We start from the raw sequence: 24556 nt of genomic DNA on the forward strand, positions 1-24556 counted from the left end.
ACTATTTTTGAAAGGGTTGATCAAGCTGGGGTAATATGTAAACAAGAAGGGATTTTTCGCGTTAATTGTATGGACTGCCTGGATCGCACCAACGTGGTCCAAGCTGCCATCGCACGAGTGGTCATGGAACAGCAGGTAATTTGGAGTCCACTGGATTGTAAATATTCATTTTTAATTTGTTTTTAACATGTAAACAAGGTACTATATGTTTGTTCTGTAGAACATTTATACCATGCAAGTATCCTTGTTGCTTTAAAACCTGGAAAGTGCAACCTTCACTAGAAATCAATTGAAAAAAGAGGTGTTTTCTTAAGTACTCATTTCAAGAATATGAAGCCCAGCATTTAGAATTTTACTGGGTGGCACTGTGTAGTCATTTTCTTTTCAGACCCAAACCCTCCCTTCTGTACTTGGGGCATGGGGTCTGCATATCACCTTTCTGCTTGACCACCTGGTTCCACGTCAGGCTCTGTCAATAGGGGGCATGAGGCTGGCGGAGGAAAAAGGGACAACTTTCTTCACCTGTGTTTTATTCCCATTATCAGCATCCTGTCTGGGGCTGTGGTTCCCTTGGCACCTCAGAACCAGCCTCTTCTCTTTGTGCTCCAGTCCTTGTGGTGGCAACTGTTTCCTGTAGTCATTATATCTCTTAACTCAGTGTCCCCTTTTAGATCTCTCAGCCTCTAACACCTGGGTAACGAATTCTCAGAATTGACATTCCTAGCATTTTTTTTTTCCCCTAATGTAATCTTGTGACTGTCTATTAAAGACACCTAGTGTCACATTGAAGCAGCCAGGTTTTGGAGATCAAGCCCTGGCTCTACCACAGATGAGATATTGAACCCATGCAAAGAAGTCAACTTCTCCAAACTTTTCTCTCTTCATCCTTAAAATGGGGGGTAGAGTATTGATCATAGGGTTGTTATGAGGAGTAAATGAGATAATTTATTTTTAAAAGGCTCTTAGAATGTGGCAGCAGAATCAACATTTGTTGGGTTCTTACTGCTCTGCTACTATCAATATTGTTGTTTCTTTTTTTTTTTTTTGGTCTTTTTGCCTTTTCTAGGGCTGCACTCGCAACATATGGAGGTTCCCAAGCTAGGGGTCTAATCGGAGCTGTAGCCACCGGCCTACACCCCAGCTCACGGCAATGCCAGTTCCTTAACCCACTGACCAAGGCCAGGGATCAAACCCGCAACCTTGTGATTTCTAGTCCAATCCGTTAACCACCTCGCCACGCCAGGAACTTGTTGTTTCTATATGATTTCTTCACTATTTAGTTTTACCTCATAGGCAAATTTAAAATGAAGACAAGGGTTAAATCCCTGGCCACAAGCCATGGACATGGCCAAATGAAATCAAACAACAACAAAAAAACTCCCCCAAACAAACAAGACAAAATATAGTAGTATGAGCCTACACTTTAAAAATTATGCCAAAACAGTATAAAATTTTTATTCTATTTATTCAGCTGTAGCAATTCAGAAAGCTGTCTTTCAAGTGGGACTTTATTTGGAAAAAAGTCTGAAAACATCATTTCCTTTATTTAAGGATTTTAACTGTACAGGCATAGCCTTCCTTTCTCTGCAGTATACGTTTTATGCTATGATTTCCTGGCTTATATGCAGTTAATCTACCAATGTATTAATTTTAGCTGAAAAAATTAGGTGTGATGCCCCCGGAGCAGCCACTACCGGTGAAATGCAATCGGATATATCAGATAATGTGGGCCAACAATGGTGACTCCATTAGCAGACAGTATGCTGGGACAGCCGCTCTAAAGGTAAGTACCTGCAGCCAGCATCTGTGCATCATTCTGTGGGACACGGGATGTTGTTTAAAACAAGCTTGGTTTTTGAGAGAAAAGAATGTGGGTTGCAGGTGGTCGGTGTATATGGTTGGCTACTTTCTGCAGTGTTTGAGTAAGGCAGAGGTCTTGCATGTATAAATTCCTGCAGGTACCAGTAATGTGACTCAAACTGGCCACCCAATAAAGGGGGAGACAGGCTGCGTGGACCTGAGGAAGAGCATACATTGTTTCAGGAGGGAGCTGGTCTGCTCTTTCCTTATGATGATGGAGGTCTAGCATTGCTAGATTTCCTAGTCTTTAAGGAAGTTTGGAAATCTGGAATTCTACATGTAGTAGTTGGTTTTAAAAACTTTATGCAGAGAAAATATAACATGTATATGTTGGTGGGAGTTGGGTCCCTGGTATAATTTGCCTTCTCTGAATTTGAATCCCAATCCTTCCTCTTAGCTAGCTCTGTGACTGGGCAAGTCACTTAGCTTCTCTGTGTTTGCTTTTCATTTTTAAAGCAGGAAAAATACTAGGCCCACTTCATAAGAATGTCCTGGGAGTATATGAGTTAATATATATGAAAACTTAGGCCATTCCCTAACATATAGTAATTGATGAAGAAATGTTCTATTTCCTTTTTGTGATTGTTATAAATGAAGTCTTTGAGGGATCCTACCAAACCAAATTTACTGAAAATGTAAAATATAGTCACTGGTCTGTAAATTAGGTTTATATTAATTTTCCTTCAAGGTAATAGTTTACCTCAGGATATTTATTGTAACAAATTGTACCATCAAGAGCTCAGCAGGCATCAGATAATCCATATTTTGGTTAAGTGATGAATATCGAAAACTTTTTGTGAAGTTCCAATGTGGCTCAGCAGTAATGAACCCAACTAGTATCCGTGCGGACATGGGTTCGATCCCTGGCCTCATTCAGTGGGTTAAGGATCTGGCATTGCCATGAGCTGTGGTGTGGGTCGCAGATGCAGCTCAGATCCCACATTGCTGTGTCTGTGGCATAGGCTGGTGGCTACAGCTCCAATTGGAAAATAATAAAGATTAGAACAGAAATAGATAAAATAGAACATAGAAAAACAATAGAAAGGATTGGCAAAGCTAAGAGTTGGCTTTTTTGAAGAGATAAATAAAATTTCCTTGGCTAGGCTAACCAAGGAAAAAGAGAGAGGACTCAAATACAGTTACAAATGAAGAGACATTACAAGTGATTAAGTAGAAATACGTAGGATTATGAAACTACTATGAACAATCTTATGCCAACAAATTGAACAATTTAGAGTAAAGGCATAAATTCCTAGAAACATACAACCTATCAACATTGAATCACTGAAGCAATAGAAAATCTGAATAGATTGAGTATGGAATTGAATCAGTAATCAAAAACCTCCCACCAAAGAAAAGCCCAGAACTAGATTCACTGGTGAATTCTACAAATATTCAAAGAAGAATTAACACCAGTCCTTTTCTATCTCTTTTCAAAAAATAGAAAAGGGAACATTTCCAAACTAATTTAATGAAGCCCTGTTACTTAAGCCAGATAAAGACACAAGAAAATTATGAACTCATGTCCCTGATTAGTATAGACAAAATTATTCTCAACAAAATACCAACAAACCAACCCATCAACAGCACATTAAAAGGATCACATACCATGAGCAAGGGAGACTTATCCCTTGTTTAGAATGCAAAAATCAATAAATATGTTTGACCACATCTAGAAGAATGAAAGATAAAAATCATATGATCATCTCAATAGATGCAAAAAAAGCTTTTGGCAAAATTCAACATCCTTTCATGATAAAAACTCAAAAAATTAGGTACAGAAGGAACGTACCTTGCATAATAAAAGCCATAGGCTCACAGCTGACATCATACTCTAGTGAAAAGCTAAAAGCTTTCCTCTAACATCAGGAAGAAGACAAGAGTGCCCACTAAAGAAAAATTTTAACTGAGAAAAGGTGGAAGGACCGTACCCTAAAAACTGTTAAGACATTGATGAAAGAAATTGAAGAAGACACAAATAAATGGGAGATAGTCCAGGTTCATGGCGTAGGGAAATTAATATTAAAATGTTATTACCAGTTACCCAAAGCAAGCCGTCTATATAGATTCAAAGCAGTCTCTATCAAAATTACATTGGTGTTTTCCTTAAAAGTAGGGGGGAAAAAAAATCCTAAAATTTATGTGGAACCGCAAGAGACCGCAATAGCCAAAGCAATCCTGAGAGAAAATTGGAGGCATCCCATTTCCTGATTTCAAACTATATTACAAAGCTATAGTAATTACAACAATATAGTAGTGGCATAAAAACAGGCACATGGACCAATGGGATAGAACTGAGAGCCTAGAAATAAACCCATGCATATACAATCAACTAATATTTGACAAGAGAGCCAAGAATACCCAGTGGGGAAATGAGAGTCTCTTCACTAAATGGCGTTGGGAAACTGGAATATTCATATGCAAAATAATTAAGTTGGACCCCTATCTTACACGTTCACAAAAAGTAACTCAAAATGGATTAAAGACTTAAATGTAAGACATGGAACTTTACTCCTCCAAGAAATTATAGGGGAAAAGTTCCTTGACATTGGTCTTAGCAATGATTTTTTGGACGTGACACCAAAAGCACAAGAAGAAAAAATAAACAAGTAAGACTACAACAAAAAAAGCTTTTGCGGGAGTTCCCGTCGTGGCGCAGTGGTTAACGAATCCAACTAGGAACCAGGAGGTTGCAGGTTCAATCCCTGGCCTTGCTCAGTGGGTTAAGAATCTGGCGTTGCTGTGAGCTGTGGTGTAGGCCGCAGATGCGGCTCGGATCCCGCATTGCTGTGGCTCTGGAATAGGCCAGCGGCTCCGATTCAACCCCTAACCTGGGAACCTCCATATGCTGAGGGCGTGCCAAAATAAATAATCAGCAAAATGAAAAGACAGCCCATGAGATGGGAGAAAATATTTGCAAGCCCTGTCTCTGATAAAGGGTTAATATCCAAAATATGTAAAGAAGTAATGCAACTCAATAACAAAAAAGAAATAATCAAATTTAAAAATGGGCAAAGGACCCGAACAAACTTTTTTCCAAAGGAGATTTGCAAATGGCCAATATGTACATAAAAAGGCACTCAACGTCAGTAATCATCAGGAAACTGCAAATCAAACCACAATGAGCTACTCCTTGGAATGGCTATTATCTAAAAGATTAAGGGATAACAAGTGTTGTGGAGAAAAGGTAGCCCTTGTACATTGTTGCTGTGAATATAAATTGGCATAGCCACTATGGCAAATAGTAGGGATGTTCCTCAAAAAATTAAAAATAGAACTACCATATGATCCAGCAATCCTATTTTATGAGTATTTATCCAAAGAAAATGAAATATCTTGGAGATACCTGTACTCCTGTGTTTGTTGTAGCACTATTCACAGTAGTCAAGATATGGCAACAACCTAAGTGTCTGATGGATAAACTGTTGAAGAAAATGTGTGTGTGTGTGTGTGTGTGTACAAAACTGTATATATATGTAATGTATTCAGCCACAAAAAAGAAGAAAATTCTGACATTTGCAGCAACATGGATGAACCTTGAGAATGTTAAGTGAAATAAGCCAAACAGAGAAAGACAAATACTGCATAATCTCACTCAAGTATAGAGTTTTAAAAGGTCAAATTCATAGAAACATGGAGTAGATTGGTGGTTACCAGAGGATGGGAGAATGGGGAGATGTTGGTCAAAGAGTACAAACTTTCAGTTATGAGACGTTCTGGGGATTGAATGTATGGCCTGTGGCTGTAGTTAACAATCCTATACTGTATACCTGAGATTTGCTAAGAGAATAGATTTTAAATGCTCTTACCCTCCACCTCCACCGCCACACACACTCCAAAAGGCATTAGATGATGGTTGTGTTAATGTTAGCTAACCTTAATGTAATCATTTCAGAATATGCATATGTATATCAAATCGCCACATTGTACGCCTTAAACAATGCTACTTCTCAATTATATAAAGCTAGAAAAAGAGGAACACAACTTTTTCCTCTTTGATATTACACTTATTTGGATGTAGCATTCATGTCTCTGTCTTCCGTAATAGGTTCATGTTGCTAAGTTAATATTTCCTGTGAATGACCTAACTAATCGGCAACATATTCTTCCTAAGTTGTCAGCTTTAGGACAAAGCCTGTTTCCAAGATTGCCTTGGATAGAAATAGTGGGGTTGGGATGGGGAAAAAAGAGACTGTGCTTTCTTTGCCTTAAGTTTAAGTCACTACCTCTCTAGGAACTTGCTCTGACACCTTTGTTGTGAAAACCAAGAGAAACAAAACAATTAAATCTTCATTGGATCATTCTACAGTGATTGTAATGTGCAGCAAGGTATGGAAACCTCTGCTCTCTCTCTCTCTACACACAAGCACATAAACAGGTTAAATCTCGTAAGAAGCTCTAGGAACTGTTCACATTTTCCCACATCAGAAACTTGTGGGTTTTGAATAGCATACCATTTGGAGGCTTGAAAATCTTTTTTTGTTTTGTTTATTATCTAATAAGTTTTGATGTGTAAATTCTAGATATTCTACAGATTGCCAAGAATGGCTTTATGTTAAGGCACCATCTCTCTGTGAAGACTTGATGCCACCAATAGCATGTTTAGTTATTCAACATGCTTGGATCTGAGTCAGAAACTAGTAGCTGTTTTCATTACATTATTTGGAAACTATAAAAAGCCTGTAGAATCCAGTCTTGAATCAGAAGCCCACATTGACTTCAGGAACACTTTTGTGTTTGAATAAATTGTCAAAGTGACATTTTCCTTGACAGGGTGACTTTACAAGGACAGGAGAAAGGAAGTTAGCAGGAGTTATGAAAGATGGCGTTAACTCGGCAAATAGGTATTACCTGAATCGATTTAAGGATGCCTACCGGCAAGCTGTTATAGGTAAGGAACATAAATGCCTTTCTTTCTTTGGTTTTCTTTTTGTGACTAACATTTTACAGAAACCAACTTCATTAATATAATCCATATGCTTTATAATAAACTCCTGTTTCTATATTGAGCATCTTACCCAATAAATCAAATTCAAATTTTTACAAGATTAGATAGAATTTGACAAAGTTTCTAGGCTGGAGCAACAATAGAAACCATCCATTGCCACATATATTTGTCAATTTGATATTCATGTAACCAAAGGCAGGGTTGAGACTCCTAGAGTATGCCCTGAAACTTCATCAACTAAAAACTCCATGTTTTGTTTTCTGATTACTCCAGGCTGAGAGATATAACAAGATAATTTTCTCTCTCCATATGATATTTATCATGTGTTCTTGCTGTGGACATATAAGCAGTGATTTAACAGGATGTTAGGGCGTCAGATTTAGGGATTATCCTAACCAATTCTTATCATTATTTAAGAGGAAATGGAGGGTGGATTGATGAGTAGAACTCATGCCTTGGTGTACTGTAAATTTAATTTTCATGAAAGTATTACCTTTTAGGATTAAAGTAAATGTAAAGTGTTCTGGATTAGAACCAAGTATAACAGCTTGTCCTGTGGTCTCTAAGAATATTTTTTTTAAGATTTTTTTTAACCTGATTATTTATTATACATGAAATGGTAAGGCCCAGGCATAGGCCAGTTAGGAACTTGAGAAGTCGGGTCTAAACAACTTTAGTTTATTTGCCACAGATGGGGTGTGTGCTGACAGGAAAATTGGATTTTAATGCTTTGTTCAAGAAAAAATAAGATCCTTTTTTCTGTTGCTTGATCTGATTTTGACCATCAGTAGCATCAGCTTCATCCCAGCCCAGAAGTGGGATCTCTTCAAAGTTGAGAGGGAGAGAGCCAGTAACAGTCTGGATTTACTGCTCCCCGCCTAAAGGGCCAGTGGTTGGCAATCTCTCCAGAAGCCTCCTCCTGTCTCACTGTCCCAAACAAGTATAGGGATTACAATGATTTTGTTGAGTCTTGAGCTACATCCTACATTGGGAGAAAGTTAGCTTGTCTGTTCAGTTCCTTTGCCCATTTAAAAACTGGCCTCTGGGAGTTTCCGTTGTGGTGCAGCAGAAATGAATCCAACTAGGAACCATGAGGTTGCAGGTTCGATCCCTGGCCTCGCTCAGTGGGTTAAGGATCCAGCATTGCGGTGAGCTGTGATATAGGTAGCAGACTCGGCTGGGATCTGGCGTTGCTGTGGCTCTGGCCTAGGCCAGCGGCTACAGCTCCGATTTGACCCCTAGCCTGGGAACCTCTGTATGTCTCTGGTGCGGCCCTATAAAGACAAAAGACAATAAAATAAAGTAAAATTGGCTTCTTTTTCCTTTTATTATCTAGTTGTAGGATTTTTTTGTTTTTTGTTTTTTTCCAACGGCTGCACTTGAGGCATATAGAAGTTCCTGGTCCAGAGACTGAATCTGAGCCACAGCTGAGACCTATGTCACAGCTGTGGCAACACTGGATCCTTTAACTCACTGCACCAGGCTGGGATCAAACCTGCAGCTCCGCAGTGACCCAAGCCACTGCAGTTAGGTCCTTAACCCACTGTGCCACAGTGTGAACTCTTGGAATTTAGATCCAAGTGGAATTCAGTTAAATAATGAATTCCTCTATTTCCTCTGTTAAATAATGACAAGAATTGGTTAGGATAATTTCTAAATCTGATACCCTTTATATATTCTTGGATACAAGTCCCTTATCAGACAGATGATTTGTAAATATTCTCTCCTACTTGTAGGTTGTCTTAACTTTAATGACATTGTCCTTTTGAAACACAAAAGTTTTTTATTTTTTATAATGTCCAGTTTACCTATATTTTTCTTCTGTTGTTTATGATTTTAGTTTCATATCTAAAAAATTATGCTTAATCTGGAGTTCCTGTCGTGGCTCAGCGGTTAACGAATCCAACTAGGAACCGTGAAGTTGTGGGTTCGATCCTTGGCCTCACTCAGTGGGTTAAGGATCCGGAGGTGCCGTGAGCTGTGGTGTAGGTCGCAGACGTGGCTCAGATCCTGCGTTGCTGGGGCTGTGGTGTAGGCCGGCAGCTACCGCTCCAGTTAGACCCCTGGCCTGGGAACCTCTACATGCTGCAGGAGTGGCCCTAGAAAAGACAAAAAGACAAAAAAATAAAAATAGAATAAAAATGAAAAATATTGGAGTTCCTGTCGTGGTACAGTGGTTAGCGAATCCAACTAGGAACCATGAGGTTGCGGGTTCAATCCCTGGCCTTGCTCAGTGGGTTGGGGATCTGGTATTGCTGTGAGCTGTGGTGTAGGTTGCAGACGCAGCTCGGATCCTGCATTGCTGTGGCTCTGGTGTAGGCTGGCAGCTACAGCTCCAATTCGACCCCTAGCCTAGGAACCTCCATATGCCGCGGGAGCAGGCCCAAAAAATGGCAAAAAGACAAAAAAAAATAAAAATAAAAATAAAAAATATTATTCTTAATCCAAAGTCAGAAAGATTTGTGCCTGTTTTAATAAGAGTTTTCTGGTTTTAGGTCTTGTATTTTCTTTTGCTTTTGAAAAATGTATTAGTAAACTAAGAAGATGATAGATATTAACACTTTCTGCTCTAGATTTGATGCAAGGCATTCCAGTGACAGAAGATCTTTATTCCATATTTACCAAGGAGAAAGAGCATGAAGCTTTGCATAAGGAAAATCAGAGAAGCCACCAGGAACTAATTAGCCAGCTCTTACAAAGTTACATGAAGTTACTGCTGCCTGATAATGAGAAGTTCCATGGGGGCTGGGCCCTTATTGACTGTGACCCCAGGTAAGTTGGAGTGGTGTCCTGGTAACGCATGTGCTTACATCTCTGATGTTGTTAAGCTGTCCCAATTAATGTTAGCTACTGTCCATAAAGCTGTGGGCATGGATGCATAGTGCATGGCAGTTTTCAAATATACAACTGGTACTGGGGCAGGCAGACTAAGGCACTCACCTTGGCTGTAAAATGAAGAAGGCACCGAACAATTCAGAAATGAAGAGAAATATTTTAAAGCAATTTTTAAAAAAATTTTTTTGTCTTTTTAGGGCCGCACCCGAGGCATACCGAAGTTCCCAGGCTAGGGGTCGACACAGAGCTTAGTTGCCAGCTTGTGCCACAGCCACACTGGATTGAAGCTGCATCTGTGACCCACAGCTCATGGCACTGCTGGATCCTTACCCCACTGAGCAAGGCCAGGGATCGAGCCCGTGTCCTTGTGGATACTAGTCGGGTTCGTTACCACTGAGACACCATGGGAACTCCCAATATTTGATTTTTAGAAAACTCAAATTGTGAAACTATAATTCAAAGCTAGTTTTCATGAGTTGTTCCCTGCCCTCAACCCCGCCCCATGCCCCAGAATCTAGGTTTATTGTGTTAATGTGCAAAACTGAGTGTACCAAGAGGTTTAATGATTTAGTTACTTTAGGTTTAGTTACTTTGATGAGTTGTTAAAGTGTTTCTGGCCTTTCATAAAATAAATAGGCCAACTAATTCTTAACATTTTTTTTAAGCAAAAACCATCCAGTTTCAAGTAGTTCTTTGAAATGTCATTTGAATGGCAGCACCTAAATTTATTAGATTGAGTGCTTGCTTTCAGGTTAAAATTTAAAATTATAATTTTCAGTATTACAAATCAGAAGCACTTAAGAAGATCTAGACCAAGTTCTGAAAATAAAAGCTCTATTTAGATTTTATCTTATTTTACATTTTATATGGGTTTTTTTTTTTTTGGCTGTGCCTGTGGCATGTGGAAGTTCTCGAGCCAGGGATCTAAACTGCGCCACTGCAGTGACAATGCCGAATCCTTAACCCACTGCATCATAAGAGAACTCCTACATTTCATGTTTTTAATAAAAGGGACATAAAACATGCTTGAAAGAACAAGTGAATGCAAGGTAGTATTTACATATGTTACAATGAATAAAAAACAACATTGATTGTAGGCTCATAGGGAAACTTTCCATGACTTTAATGTCATGGATTATTTTACTTTGATAGTAATATATGTATGGTTGTGGTTTTTGAACTCTATAGAGATAAGGTTTGGAGTTCTCTTGTGGCTAAGTTGGTTAAAGATTTGGCATTGTCACTGCAGTGCTTGGGTCACTGCTGTGGCACCGTTGTCCCTGGCTTGTGAACTTCCACATGCCACAGGCATAGCCAAAAAAAAAAAAAAAAGCTTTTCCTCATGCACAACTTAGCAGCCTTTTTCTGTGCTCTTATAAGTCATTTGGTGAAAAAACTTTTGTGTTCATAGTTTTTTATTAATTAAAATTTTTTTAATTTTTTGCTTTTTAGGGCTGAACCTGCAGCATATGGAAGTTACCTGGCTAGGGGAAGAATCAGAGCTGCAGCTGCTGGCCTATGCCACAGCAACACTGGATCCTTAACCCACTGAGTGAGGCCAGGAATTGAACCCATATCCTCATGGATACTAGTTGGGTTCGTACCACTGAGCCACAATGGGAACTTCCATTTGTTGTTTTTTAAGTAGCAGTCCAACTTAATGCAGCATGAAACAAACATAAACTCTTTTAATTCCCATTCAGAAATAACTATATCACATTTGCATTTTGCTTCAGTTATAACTTTGCACTTCCCTTTTTTAAAGATGTCACTGCATTAAGTTGGAGCAATGTCATTTTCCTTAGATCAAGTACTTTTCTTTCTACTTTGGAGATAATTGAAATAGGGAAAGACCAAAAGGTTTATTTCTAAAAGTTACTCCATTTAGTAAAGTCACATTACATCTGATTTGATTTCCAGTCCTGTAATTCTTATGTAAAGTTGGAATTTACTTTAGGAGTATAAAAAAATGTAAAATAGATTTAACTGGGCTTTTTAAAGCTCGCAGCAAAATTTGGGTAAGTGCACTTGTTAAGAGTCAGTAGACGTCTCTTGCATTTAAGAAAAAAATGCATGAAAACACTCAGACTTCTTTCTGGCAGCTGGACTCACTGATATAACATAGATTGTACTGTATTGTACCAAAATAGTGCCACACAGGGGTCAGGTCTTTAAGAAATCCTTATAGGGTAATTAGATTCCCAGCTATCCAAATGCCTATTTCGAAAATATAATTGGGCTTCAGTTTTTCTCTTTTCTTTGTTGATGTGATGAAATACATATCTTTTTTTCTGATTTTTTTTATTCTCACTCCTCGTTAGTGGCCTGTGGTTACATTCCTCATTTTTCTCTAATCCTGCACTATCAGATTTGGCCTTCTGATACCAGGGAGTCTCTGTACATCTTCTTTGGTTAAAGCTCTTGAAGAATAACTTCTATCAATAATGTGTATTAGACAGCAAGTGTCACCGTATCCTTCCCTTTGCCCAGTGGCCCCACTTGGGCTGTACATATGAGGAGCACCATCCGCAAAAGCAGAGCCCTCTCTTCCGTCACTGCAGTGAAGCTTTCAAATTCCAGTGCATTTTCATGTGTTCAGTTAAGTGGTGCTACCTGCAAACGTTATTCGTGTCTGTTTCCAAATAGTTTCATATTTCATGATGAATGATTAGACCTTTGTGTGCTTGCATTTCTGTTCTTTTAAGTTCATTTAATTCTCTACTTTTTGCTGCCTTATCTATAGGTCTTATCCTAGCCTTGTGTGCTCTCTGACCGTCATAGTCGGGGAATTAATGATCTCCTCATACTCCTTAAATGCCAAGACTCTTTGTTGTTGTAGCTCTGCCACTGTGGGTCTCAGCCCAAGCTTTCTGCTGAATTTGCCTTGAAGTTCCATTTTTCTTGTTCTGCTTCTTCATTCCTTTGTTTTTGGATATTTCTTGGCTCTGATTTTTCAGTTGTGGGTGGGGTCTCTGGCTAAGTCTCTTGATTACCAATTTGTTCTTGGATTCCCTCTCTCTCTTCTTCAGGTGTCAGTCCATGATGTTTTTGTTTTCTCTTAGAATGATGTACTGCTAAGTTTAATTGTGGGAGTATCCCTTTGCTTGCTTTACTTGCCAGAGCACACTCACCAGTGCCATCCTCATCCTCCTCTTCTTCCTTGCCACTGGTGGACAAAATAGCTACGTCACTGTCATGAGCCTAGTGTTACCCTTTGCCTTTCGTCCTATAGGATGCTGAAAGCTTGTGAAAATTGTCCCATCAACCCAGGTCTTCTTGACTGAGGTGCTGCCTTCCCTGTCTTGTTGCTAACACATAAGCCAGTGCCTGATGGTTAATGGTTCTGTGTGTCATCTCTTTAGTACATGCACTGATGGGGGCCTAAGGAGAGATGAGCAGGGAGCTTTGTTGCTATCCAGGATAACAGGGCTGTCTGAGGGAACGATGTGCCAGACTTATGAATTTGCCTGTGGTCTGTCTTCACTTCAGTGACAGGGACAGACTGCTCAGGTTTGAGACACTATACTGGTCTCAGAAGGGTCTCATATAAGGTTGACTGTGCCAGAAGTGGTTGTGTCTGACAATGACTGAGGTGTTAGCTGCTTGCTAGTTTGTTTCTTCCCCTTTGTAGTCCCCACTGTTACTCTTTTACTAGAAACTTTGCAAACTTTGTGAACTTTACTTTGAAGATTTGGGACAGGATGTCATGGACAGAGTAGAGAGTAAAGTTGATGCTTTGGAATCAGTGGCTTCACAGGTCATGTTTTTGGCTTGTCGGCTTGGGTAGAGGGCTGGGGCCTGTCTATCAGGAGTCTTGGTATTTTTGTTTTAATAGGAGGGATTATTCGCCACCTTGCGGCTGGCCCCAGCTCGTTCCCCCTTGGGAAGCAGTGGTGGCTTAGAGCTTTGTGCTTTGAGGAGTTGGATCAAGAGCCACCAGCATTTCAGAGTCGTCTTCAGTCTCCTCTTCTACCTTTTCCTTCAGAGGCAGTGCATTTTCAGATATAAAGCTGTTACCATCTTCAGATTTCACTGCATTTCTCTCTCAAATGGATTATTCTCTGATGTGGTATCATGTACCCATTTGAATTTCCAAAGTTGATTGTGTGTCTCCATCTTGATTAGACAGTTCTTTAAGAACTCTCCTTATTAGAGGGAGTTCCCATTGTGGCTCACGGTAATGAATCTGACTAGTATCCATGAGAACACAGGTTCAATCCCTGGCCTCACTCAATGGGTTAAGGATCCAGCATTGCTGTGAGCCATGGTGAAAGTTGCAGATGCAGCGTTGCTGTGGCTATGGTGTAGGCCAGCGGCTACAGCTCCCATTCAGCCCCTAGCCTGGCAACCTCCATATGCCGTGGGTGTGGCCCTAAAAATAAAAAACAAAAAAAGCCTCTTCTTATTAGAGAGACTTTGTAGTTACCATCCTTTCTAATACTGTTAAGATTTCTTTAAATTTGCTACTGGTATTTATCTTCATTTGCAGTGCTTAAAGATTTTCCAGGTGGCGGATGGTTTTCCCTTCCTCTTGAAGGGAGATGTTTGGAAACCTGCTCCTGGGCTGAGTTGGCTATAGAGCCTTTGTACATTCTGTCTACTGAGCCAGAGATGTGGCCCCAGAGCAGGTGGCCCCTGGGGGCAGGGTTGGGAACAGCAAGAGCTAACTCTGGGAATGGCTTTGGGGGCTCAGGTCCCCAGATAGCAGTGGTAGGTTCAAACTATTTTCCACAATGGTTACACCATTTTATATTCCCACCAGCAGTGTAGGAGGGTTCCAGTTTTTCCATATCCTCCGAACACTCGTTTTCCATTTTTTAATTGTAGTCATCCTAGCGGGTGTGAAGTAGTATCACATTGTGGTTTTGATTTGTATTTCCCTGGTGACAAATAATGTTGGGGACTTTTTTTTCTTGTGCTTGTGGGCATTTGTATGTCTTCCTTAGAAAAATGTCTATTCAAGTCCTTAGCCAATTTAAAAAATAGGTTGTGTGTCTCTTTGCTGTGGAGCTGGGCAGCTTGTTTTTGTAAAGTTTTACAGGAACCAGGTCTGGGATTAGGGTGAGGCAAATGAGACAGGGTTGTACAAGTTGCAGGGTGGGGTCCTATCCTTATTTGGCATGTCGATATTTTGTTTACCATGGTATTTTTGCATTAATTTTGATTTTCAAAAATACTGCATTAAAAACTTACCTTGACCGCTGAGTGTTTTGGCACCCCCCACCCCCCTTCAATTCTGCCCCAGAGACCTGTGCCTCGCTTAGCTCCCTGCAGTCATGGCCCTGTTGAATTTGGCAGAAAAACAGGGGCAAACCGTTCATAAATACCCGGTCCTGCGCAGGGCAGCAAGAATGGCTGCTGTTCGGTTTCTCTTAACTTCCCAGAGCTCCAGCTGGAACTGTCCAGCACAGATCTGCACCGATTGCTTCATTTCTGCTCTCCTTCCTGCTTACCGGTGCCCACCCCTGGCCCTGGGCTTTGTTTCTGTTAAACACTGAGCACAGCTCAGTTTATTTCTGGGAGACAGCCCCGACGCATACAGATCAGAAGTCTTGAGCCTCTCTTGTCCTTTCCCTTCTTGCAGCCCCAGCTGCCGCAGGAAAAGCTGACTTGAATGACAGCCGATAAGCGCCTGGTGGTGCACTGCGGGCTGGAGGAAAATCTTTCATGTGAAAGGAAATCGGGGGTACTGTCCAAGTGCCCTTTAGCAGCTCCACAAAACCCACTCTTTGTTTGGTCCAACTCTGACTCGCTTTTGCTTCCACCGAGAGTAGGTGACCACCTCTACCTGTGTTAGCGGAACAGCAGCGGGGGTGCTGCAGCCCAGGTCTCAGGCCTGCGGCAATGCAGGGACAGACGCTTAGTCAGGGTGCCGCAGCCCGATCGCCAGCGGTCCTCGGCCCTTCGCAAAGGCTTCATGCATTCTTATGGAGCAGGGCTGGGGGAGCGGAGCCTGCAGCGACCTCCGCTCCGGTTCCCCGCTGGCTTTGCGGACCGGCCGCGCATGCGCAGTGGGCCCGCGCCGCGGCCCCAGTGGGCGGCCGGAAGCGTGACGTGTTTCTGGGCGGGACTTGGCGCGGCAGCTCTGCAGTTGCCGCAGTCGCCGCAGTCGCTGCAGGCGTCAGGGCTGGTGCTGGCAGCTCAGACTGAGCTTCGACTCGTTGACGGTCTGACAGACGGACGGACTGACTGACGAGATGCCGCGCTCCCACCGGCCTCCTCCGACTGCCCAGCGGCAGGCGAACGCCACGGGCAGTGCCGCCGGCAATGCTGCCGAGCCCAAGCCCGAAGGCGGCAGCCTGGCTACGACTTTCAAGATTTTTCTCCTTTTTGCAGGACTTATGGTTAAAGTTCCTGTGGGGTTGTATTTTTCCTGCAAATTACTGCTTTTCCAAAGCCTCCTGTTAATGTCCCCTGATGACAGTGGCTTTTACGCGACCATTGTCGCGGTGGTGGGGCTGCATGTGGTGCTGGCGGTGTTCGTCTTCATCGTGTGGAAGGAGGGCATGCCTGACTGGCGGGAAGAGAAGAACGAGTAGAGCAGCCCTTCCTGCCGAGCTGCAGGCGTGGGGGGCAGGGAGCTACCGAAGGGGGGTTTCTTTCTTTTCTTGTCTGTGTTGAAAAATAGTGTGGAGTTTTCTTTTTTCTCTTTCTGTTTAAGTGGGCTGGGGGTGGGGTGGGAGGGAAATTAAGTACTTACTGCAGCTTATACTTCGATAAAAATGCGGGTGGGGGGAGGGCTGACATTTTTCTCGACTGCCTGTTATGTGCCAAGTGCTTTTCATTCTGGACGTAATGCCTTTGACTGAGATCACGTTTGGCCGATGTAAATATTCATGTCACAGTAGAAGCTAGGGTGAAGTAAAACTAGTGTAGAATTTACTTCGTAGTTAAATACGTGTTGTGACGTAATTTTTATGGTTTGGCTCAAGCGACAATTTTAAGAGCTCAGGTGAGTACCCGTGTGCAAAACTAGATTACATTTTACGGTGTCATTCCACATTATTCTCAGTGAGGCTGCCAAGATCATTGAGTTTATCAGTTTTTTTCTTTCCCATTGATTGGTTGGTTGGTTAGTTAGTGCTCCTGTTTTGGATCAGCCTGTGTATTAATTAGGTTCTGGCTTCTGATCTCAGTAGTTGTATTTTGAGGTTAGTTTGTTTTAGATTAAGGCTGTTAAAGTTGTACTGCAACAAGGTGCTGCTGATGTAAAATACTGCAGTTTAAGATCCTGGTAAATTTCTGTCTGCAGTACCTGTTAAAACAATGACCTCATTCTTACGCAGATTATGTACGTGACTTAAATTCCATCTGCAAGTGATTTTATTTTTCAGTAGCATTTTGATAAGTCTTTCCAAATAGGTATAAAATTCTAAGATAGAAATATTCACTCCAACAGTGGGATTTTGAGAACCAATATATGAACACAGATTAAGTCTCACTTTTGATCAGAAAGGGTGTTTTAATAGTAGATGAGCATTAGAGTAAAAGTTTGAGTTCAGTCCCCTGGTGTTATTTGTTGACTAGTTGTAGATTTTATATGTTGTCCTTTTATAAAAATTAGTATTTGATTTAATGGTTCATCAACACTCATCTAGTTTTTAACCCTTATTTTGTTGTTTGATTTTAGAGTGGTCGTAAAATATGGCAAAATGGACGTAGAATAAGGAAATGTTTTACTTGTTCCTTAAAAGCCAAATAAATCTTTAGTAAGAAAAATGCAAAGTAGTTTGGGCTTGGTTTCATTTTGGCATGTAAATGTTATATGGACATAAAATTCTTTGAAAGGATGCATTCTATATTAATGTAAAAATACCCTAAATGCATATGTCATGTTGAAGATTTAGGTCATGTGAGATGATCTAGACAGTTTCTTCCCAATCTTTACCCCCTCTACCATCATCTAATTCTCCCCACATTATCCCATTTCTTCTGAACCCTTCCTCCTCAGCCACCTGTCAGAGAAGGTACCTCTCCTCAGCCCCTGTCCTACGCTTTACTCTGCCTTTCTAAACCAGGTTTTTTTGTTTTTTTTTTTTTATAATTTCCAAATGGATAGATTGTGTATGTTTAGCTTGAGAAGTAGAACTTGGTGATTACTTGATTTTTCTCCCCCACCCAGTCCCCACAAATCTTTTATCACAAGTGGATCTGCTGTAGAAAAAAAAAATGTAGATGAAAACAAAAGCATTTAATTCCCTGTGTCATGTTTGTTTAGCCTCATTGATGCTACTCACAGAGATGTGGATGTGCTGTTACTGCTTTCTAACTCTGCCTACTACGTGGCCTAGTAAGTTGCTTATTGATTTAAAGCTTTTAATTTTGTTTTTTTTAATGTAAATTTCCTTTTCAGAATTTGTAACAAAAAATTTAAAAGTCTGGTTATGTATTTTAAGAAACTATTGAAACCCTTTACCTTACGTAATTGTTACATCACTCTGACTTCCTTTTATCGATTTGAAAATATAATTTTAGAGTTATGATCAGTGTGTTTATATAATAGTGTTCTTTTTAGTATTTAGTATTATTTGCTATATATCTCTCGTTTTGATGTATTCCACATTTTTATTGTTAATGACCATATATCAGTTTTTATTACTATATCAGAGTTAAATATTTTCCCATTGTTAAGCATTAGAATATGTTCATCTTTTTTGCTATTATGAATGATACTGCTGTCTTTGTGCAGATAACTTTGGTATGTGCACACGCACTTCTCTGGCTCTAGGAATATGATGAATTATATGACTTTTGTGCCTCATTGCAAGATTGATCTCCAGGAAGACTGCCAGTTAACAATGCCACTAGCAAAAAATACAAGTACTTCCTCATAGCCTTGCCAGAATTGGGTTTTATTTTTTTGAAATGCATATTCACTTTCTTTTTGGCCTGTGTGGACTGTCATTTTACAGTCATTGGCCCAGGTGCCTATTGGCATTGATCATAACGGATTTTTCATTCCTGGTTTTGGCTATCAGATTTATCTTCTGTATTCATGAACATAGCTTCAGTATATATGTGTGTTTTGCTTTCCTTTTAGGTTACATTTCAGCTTTGTTGGTTTTAGTTTTATGGATGTTTTTATAAAACTGAATTTAATTTTGCTTTGTAATTGATTTCTTTTAGTGTTAGATCTATAAACTGATTTTCCGTTGGCTGTTGAAGTGTGTGTTTTCATCTCATTTCATCTAGCTTTAAAAATACTTAAGTTTAACTCTTTGCCCTAGAATGCATTGTGCTGTGAAAGATTTTTAACTGCATAGTAGTTGTTGCTGTTAAACCTCAGCTGACAAGCCAAATACGCTTTTGATTTTAATCCTGTTTACTCTTTTCCTTTGTCTAGTTATGATGATGAAGTTGACAAAGTAAACCAGTATCAACGACTAAGTCTAGAAGACCTGGAAAAAATAGAAATAGGTAAATTTTAACATATTAATCAATCTTTTTTTTTTTTTTTTGCTTTTTAAGGCTGCACCCACAGCATTTGGAAGTTCCCAAGCTAAGGGTTGAATTGGAGCTGCAGCCACTGACCTACACCACAGCTCACAGCAACGCTGGATTGTTAACCCATTGAACGAGGCCATGGATCAAACCCACAAGGATGCTAATTGGATTTGTTACTCCTGAGCCAGAACGGGAACTCTTGTATTACTTTCATTACTCACCTTGTGAAGATTAAGGGATCAAGAAAGTTTAAATGTTCAAGACTGAAAAAGAGTTTTATTTATAGTCTCATCAGACCAAATCATCATAAGCATGTGCTCTCATTTAGATTATGAAGAAAAAAGTGCTAAGTAATTAATTGATGAATGTTGGTCTTCTGAAGATACAGCAGAAGGTGAATGGGATGTGAAAGATGTATGTGTATTCATTTGCGTTTTTAGGTCCTGAACCCACTCTTTTTGGTAAGCCAAAGTTCTCCTGCATGCGACTGCACTACAGATACAAAGAAGCAAGTGGCTATTTCCACACACTGAGAGCTGTAATGCGCAACCCAGAAGAGGATGGAAAAGGTAACCGAGAGAGATGAGGTTGCACAGTCCTAACTTTTTATCTGCTTCTACAGGCCCATTAGGAACAGTACATACTGTTGCCGGCAAATGATCCGGGAAAATAGGTTTGCAATTTAGGATCTTGGAATAGCAACTTTGTTCGCAGTAATGTAGGGACATTTTTTGGACTGATGATGTAGTTTGGGGCAAGGGAATCTGTAACGGGACTTCTCACTGTGTTTGGCTGTATGGGTGTCATGGCTTTTCCCACCACATACGCCTCTCATGGATAGTAGTCAGGGGCAACGCCTGTCTTGTTCATGGCTGTTGTCTCAGCATCTAGCACAGTATTTAGACAAATGAGAGTTTCAGAATAAACTTTTAATTACAATTGATTTGATTCTTTTGTTCTTTAGTCGTCTGTTAAAATTTTAGAACATTTTGATTAGGGGAAGTGATGAACAAGTAGCAGTTTTCTGTAAATCGTAACAAACTTGTACTTAATTATAAGATTACACATTTCATGTAGAGTTCTGAATTAGAACTGGTATTTTTAAAATGCTGTTGGAGAAATTGGCAAGCAGTTATATTTGGGTTTCAGATACCCTTCAGTGCATTGCAGAGATGCTGCAGATCACCAAGCAAGCCATGGGATTAGATGTGCCTATAATAGAGAAAAAGCTTGAGAGGTGAGTATACTACTTTGATTTTTAAAGTCCTAAATATACTCAAGAGAGGGAGTATTCAAATTTAAATAAATTTTGAGAAAATAAATAGCTGTATGGCTTAAATACCAGGTTTTTTAATTTGGGGAAAGAAATGCCTGTAAATAGATTATTTTACATTTAAAATTTGTGCATTTTCCTTCTAATGAGCCATTTAGTCATCTAGAGGAAAATTGTTCAGTCCTGTGTTAGTAGAAATAATTATTTCAGTAGCTCCTTTTTTTTTTTAGTTGAATGAGATATTTTAAACTTTATATAAAGTACTTTATTCAGTAGCTCTCTAACTCATATTTATGAAATATTCTCATGACCATTGACCCTGCATGACCTACAAGTGTTGAACTGAGATTGTGGTAAATAGCACTTTTATGTGTAAGCCGTCATGAGGAATGCTAAAGAGAAAACACCAAGTTGAATTATATTAAATATCCCAAGTCTTTCAAAATAAATTCGGGTAACCCACAGGAAGCATAAAGAAAATTTTTTCCCTTCTCCCTTCTACCCAAATTTAGCCAAACTGGAATGTGCGTAGACAGCTTCAGTTAAGATGCCGTAGATTTCCATTTGCAGTTAGTGTTGTCTTTGCTGGTGGTTTAGATTGTGGATGGGGTGGATCTGCGCAGTCCCACATTACAGTCAGTCCCCACATGTGGCCCTGGAGCCTTCGAATGTGACTAGTCTGAATTTTGGGTGACAGATTTATTCTCAAAGTATCGCAACAACTCAGGTTGAAGCTACCGTTAGGTGGCTTCCCTCCCCTCCTCTCTGAATGCCAGGAAGGACACATTTCAAGGAAACATGCAATGTCAAACTCTGACCAGCCCTAAAGACGGAAGGTTTAGTCTGAAAGAATTCAACATGATTCACCTAATTACTGTGAAGAGCTTCACTAAGTAGGATTAAGATACTGCAGATGTAGTGTTTCCTCAGTGCACCGGGCGGCCCGCCTCAGGAAGATGACGGGGTGCATGCCGGAGCGTCTGCAGTCTGCTTGCTGGACTTGGGGTTAAAGCCACACAGCTGGGCCACCTGTTCCACTCAGTGCCTGGAGATAACTTGTCAATGTCACATGTGCTTCTCCTGACCCATTGTAAAATATAAAACACTATGCATTGGCTGTTTCAAAGACTTAGCGGCTGTTGTTGTTTTAATTTTTTTTTCCATTATAGCTAGTCAGAGACCTAGCTTGAAAAAGGTTAAGATATCTGATTAATCATCTCTTAAGACTGATTATATATTGAAATGACTATTTTGTATATATTAAGTAAAATACTATTGAAAAGTCATTTTTTTAATGTGGCTGCTAGAAAATTAAGTTCAGTTGTATGTAGCTCACATATTTCTATGGAATCCTAATGTTCTAGCATCAGATCCAAGGGGTTATCTGGGCTTATCATTTAGCGATGTACTATTGGGACCAACCTCAGTAAGAGTTTTCACTTACATTAATAATTAGAATCCGTAATATTAGATTCATGGGAAATTAACTTTTTTCTTTTCTAATTTGTAGGAAGAGCAGTAAACCTCATGAAGACATCATTGGCATCAGATCTCAAAACCAAGGCTCTTTAGCCCAAGGGAAAAAATTTTTAATGAGCAAATTTTCATCTTTAAATCAAAAAGTGAAACAGACCAAATCCAATGTAAATATTGGCAACTTACGAAAGCTAGGGAACTTTACCAAACCTGAAATGAAAGTTAACTTTCTAAAACCAAACTTAAAAGTAAATCTTTGGAAATCAGATAGTAGTCTTGAAACCATGGAGAACACAGGTGTGATGGATAACAAAGCCCAGGCTGAGTCAGATGGGGAAATGTCTTCAGATAATGACTCCTACCACTCCGATGAATTCCTTACAAATTCCAAGTCTGATGAAGACAGGCAGCTAGCTAACTCTTTAGAGAATGAAGGGCCGATAGACTATGTTCTGCCTAGTTGTGGCATTATTGCTTCAGCACCTCGTTTAGGCAGTCGATCCCAGTCTATTAGCAGCACTGATATTAGCATTCACGTTCCTTCGGAGGTTCCTACTGCTCATGGAAGTGGGCTTGGAAAAGGCCACGAGGCTTCTTTGAAGAAAAGTCCTTCTGCTGACAACATACACACATTGACTGGCTTTGCCAAGCCTGTGGATGTTTACTGCCACAGATTTGTCCAAGATGCACAAAACAAAGTGACCCAGCTCTCAGAAACCAGGTCTGTCTGTCAGGAAGCTAGTGAGGAAGGAAATCAAATGACCAGTCAAGTTTCTAACGAAGAAACTCAATTTGAATCTACGGAACAGATACCTTCTCGACCATCTCAATTAGATGTGTCTTTTCCTGCAACAGGCCCACAGTTTTTGTCAGTTGAACCAGTGCATTCAGTTGTATCTCAAAAGACCCCAGGCTCCGAATCCGGCATGCTTGAACTTGAGAGGGGGCTTCACGTAACTCCTTCTCCTTCAGAGAGCTGTAGCAGCAGAGCAGTTTCTCCCTTTGCAAAGATTCGAAGTTCCATGGTCCAGGTTGCTAATATTACCCAAGCTGGATTAACCCAGGGTATAAACTTTGCAGTGGCAAAGGTTCAGAAGAGTCCTGCAGAACCTGAAGTAGTTAATGAAGTCCAGCAAAATGAACTTAAAAATATGTTTACACAATGCCAGACACGAATAATTCAGATTTAGTTTTTAGCCACAAAGAATCATGTGGCTTTTATTTAATCCAAAAAAAGGAAGTGTCACATATTTGGATATTTTAACCTGTACTGTCTTTGAATCTAGGGATCACAAATTCTAATTATGTTATTTGGAAAGATTTTAAGAATCTGAACCTAAGAAGATTTCCAAATTTGAAGAGCTAGGACAACAGAAGTACATCATCCTAAAATGTGTAGATCTAAGCAGCTTATACACTACAGAGCAGTTTGTCTCTTAGAAAGTAATTCAGGAGTAGATGACTTTGGGATGTAATATCCTGAACCTTTTTTGGAGCGGGGTGGGTGGGTGGAGTATATGAAGTTGACACAAAGGATGGACAAGGCCCTTTTAGTTGATTAGCATTTTTCATATATATTTTTTGTTCTGTTTGTCAGTTCATTTCTGTGTGTTAACTCTACAAAATACTTAGTTTTTAGTGACTTTAAAAGTGTTACTAGTTTGGAGAAGTATTTTAGTATAAAAACTATTGATTTAGTTGGTGGCTTAACCATTCCCTATTAAGAGTTGAGTCAAAAATGTATGACAATTTGATCCTAATTTCCCCATACTTGACTTAAAAACACTGACACCTTGTATACTCAAAAGTCTAGGAACATTAAGACTTGTCAGTCATAAAACCTGAGCTAGCCAATACAAATACCAGCACCCATGAAATTTAATTTTGCTCTTTTTGGAAATGTTAAGAATGTACCCTTACTAGATACTGGTATGCTTGAGCGAAGTCTTCAAATTGTAATTTTTTGCAGGGAGCAGTCCATAACATCTTGTAATAGACTGTCACAACTACTGAAAATTTAGTCAGAAGCATGATTTTGCTAAAACTGGTTTTATGACTGTAACCTTGACCACATGGAACCAGGGCCTCGTCTGTAAGCCCACATGATAAGAAAGTTGCACACTATTCCAAACAAGTATTGGTTTGTCTGGTATCTTTAGAGGCTTACTCTGTTGAAGTGATTCTCAGCTAGACATTATGTGTGTTGTAACTTCGATAAATATTTCCACTTTTGTTATTTATTAGTGTTATCTTTTTTTTGAAGTGTCAAATCTTGTGACTATTTAAAATAAAATATAATTTAAGGTGACAATGTGTATGAGAATTTTTGAATGACATTTTAAAGATAAGGGCATGAATCTTTAAATCAGACTAAAGATTTCAGAAGCAAGGTAAGTTTGCTGTAACTGAACATTTGGTCCCAGCCTTTCTAAATACTTTACTCTTTTGTTTTTGTGACTTTAAAAGTAAATAATGAAATGGGTCACAAACCATCAGATTTTAAGAACCAAACATTGAAACTGAATGCTTTATTCTCTCACCACTTTTTCTTGAAACTATTAGGTGTCCAACAACATGAGAGAAAATAAAGGTCCTGTGATAAAAATGTTTCAAGTTCCAAAGAAATTAGTCCCAAAGAGATTTTTGAAAACTAAAATTAAGCTGACTGATGTTCTAATTCCAATAAGAATAATACAGGTGTCTGTTCAGTTTCCTGGTGA

General features: G+C 39.7%; 1 protein-coding gene across 5 annotated transcripts in view; it reads left to right on the forward strand.

The window, feature by feature from the left end:
- The window catches only part of INPP5F (inositol polyphosphate-5-phosphatase F), a 91495-nt gene extending 67354 nt beyond the window's left edge, over positions 1 to 24141 (forward strand). The window contains exons 12-20 of one of the 5 annotated variants that reach the window (XM_047761965.1): positions 15 to 135; positions 1655 to 1783; positions 6634 to 6751; positions 9382 to 9580; positions 17862 to 17933; positions 18987 to 19060; positions 19528 to 19656; positions 20237 to 20324; positions 21871 to 24141. In XM_047761965.1, the coding sequence (XP_047617921.1) occupies positions 15 to 135; positions 1655 to 1783; positions 6634 to 6751; positions 9382 to 9580; positions 17862 to 17933; positions 18987 to 19060; positions 19528 to 19656; positions 20237 to 20324; positions 21871 to 23026 (2086 nt within the window). In that variant the 3' untranslated portion in view covers positions 23027 to 24141. Of the gene's footprint in view, positions 1 to 14; positions 136 to 1654; positions 1784 to 6094; positions 6190 to 6633; positions 6752 to 9381; positions 9581 to 17861; positions 17934 to 18986; positions 19061 to 19527; positions 19657 to 20236; positions 20325 to 21870 lie in introns of those variants that run through there. The other 4 variants (XM_047761966.1, XR_007132386.1, XM_047761967.1 and 1 more) reach the window with 4 other exon arrangements.
- Positions 24142 to 24556: the final 415 nt, after the last annotated feature.

The sequence above is a fragment of the Phacochoerus africanus genome, chromosome 15 (genome assembly GCF_016906955.1).
Source record: "Phacochoerus africanus isolate WHEZ1 chromosome 15, ROS_Pafr_v1, whole genome shotgun sequence".
In the NCBI taxonomy this organism is placed as follows: Eukaryota; Metazoa; Chordata; class Mammalia; order Artiodactyla; family Suidae; genus Phacochoerus; species Phacochoerus africanus.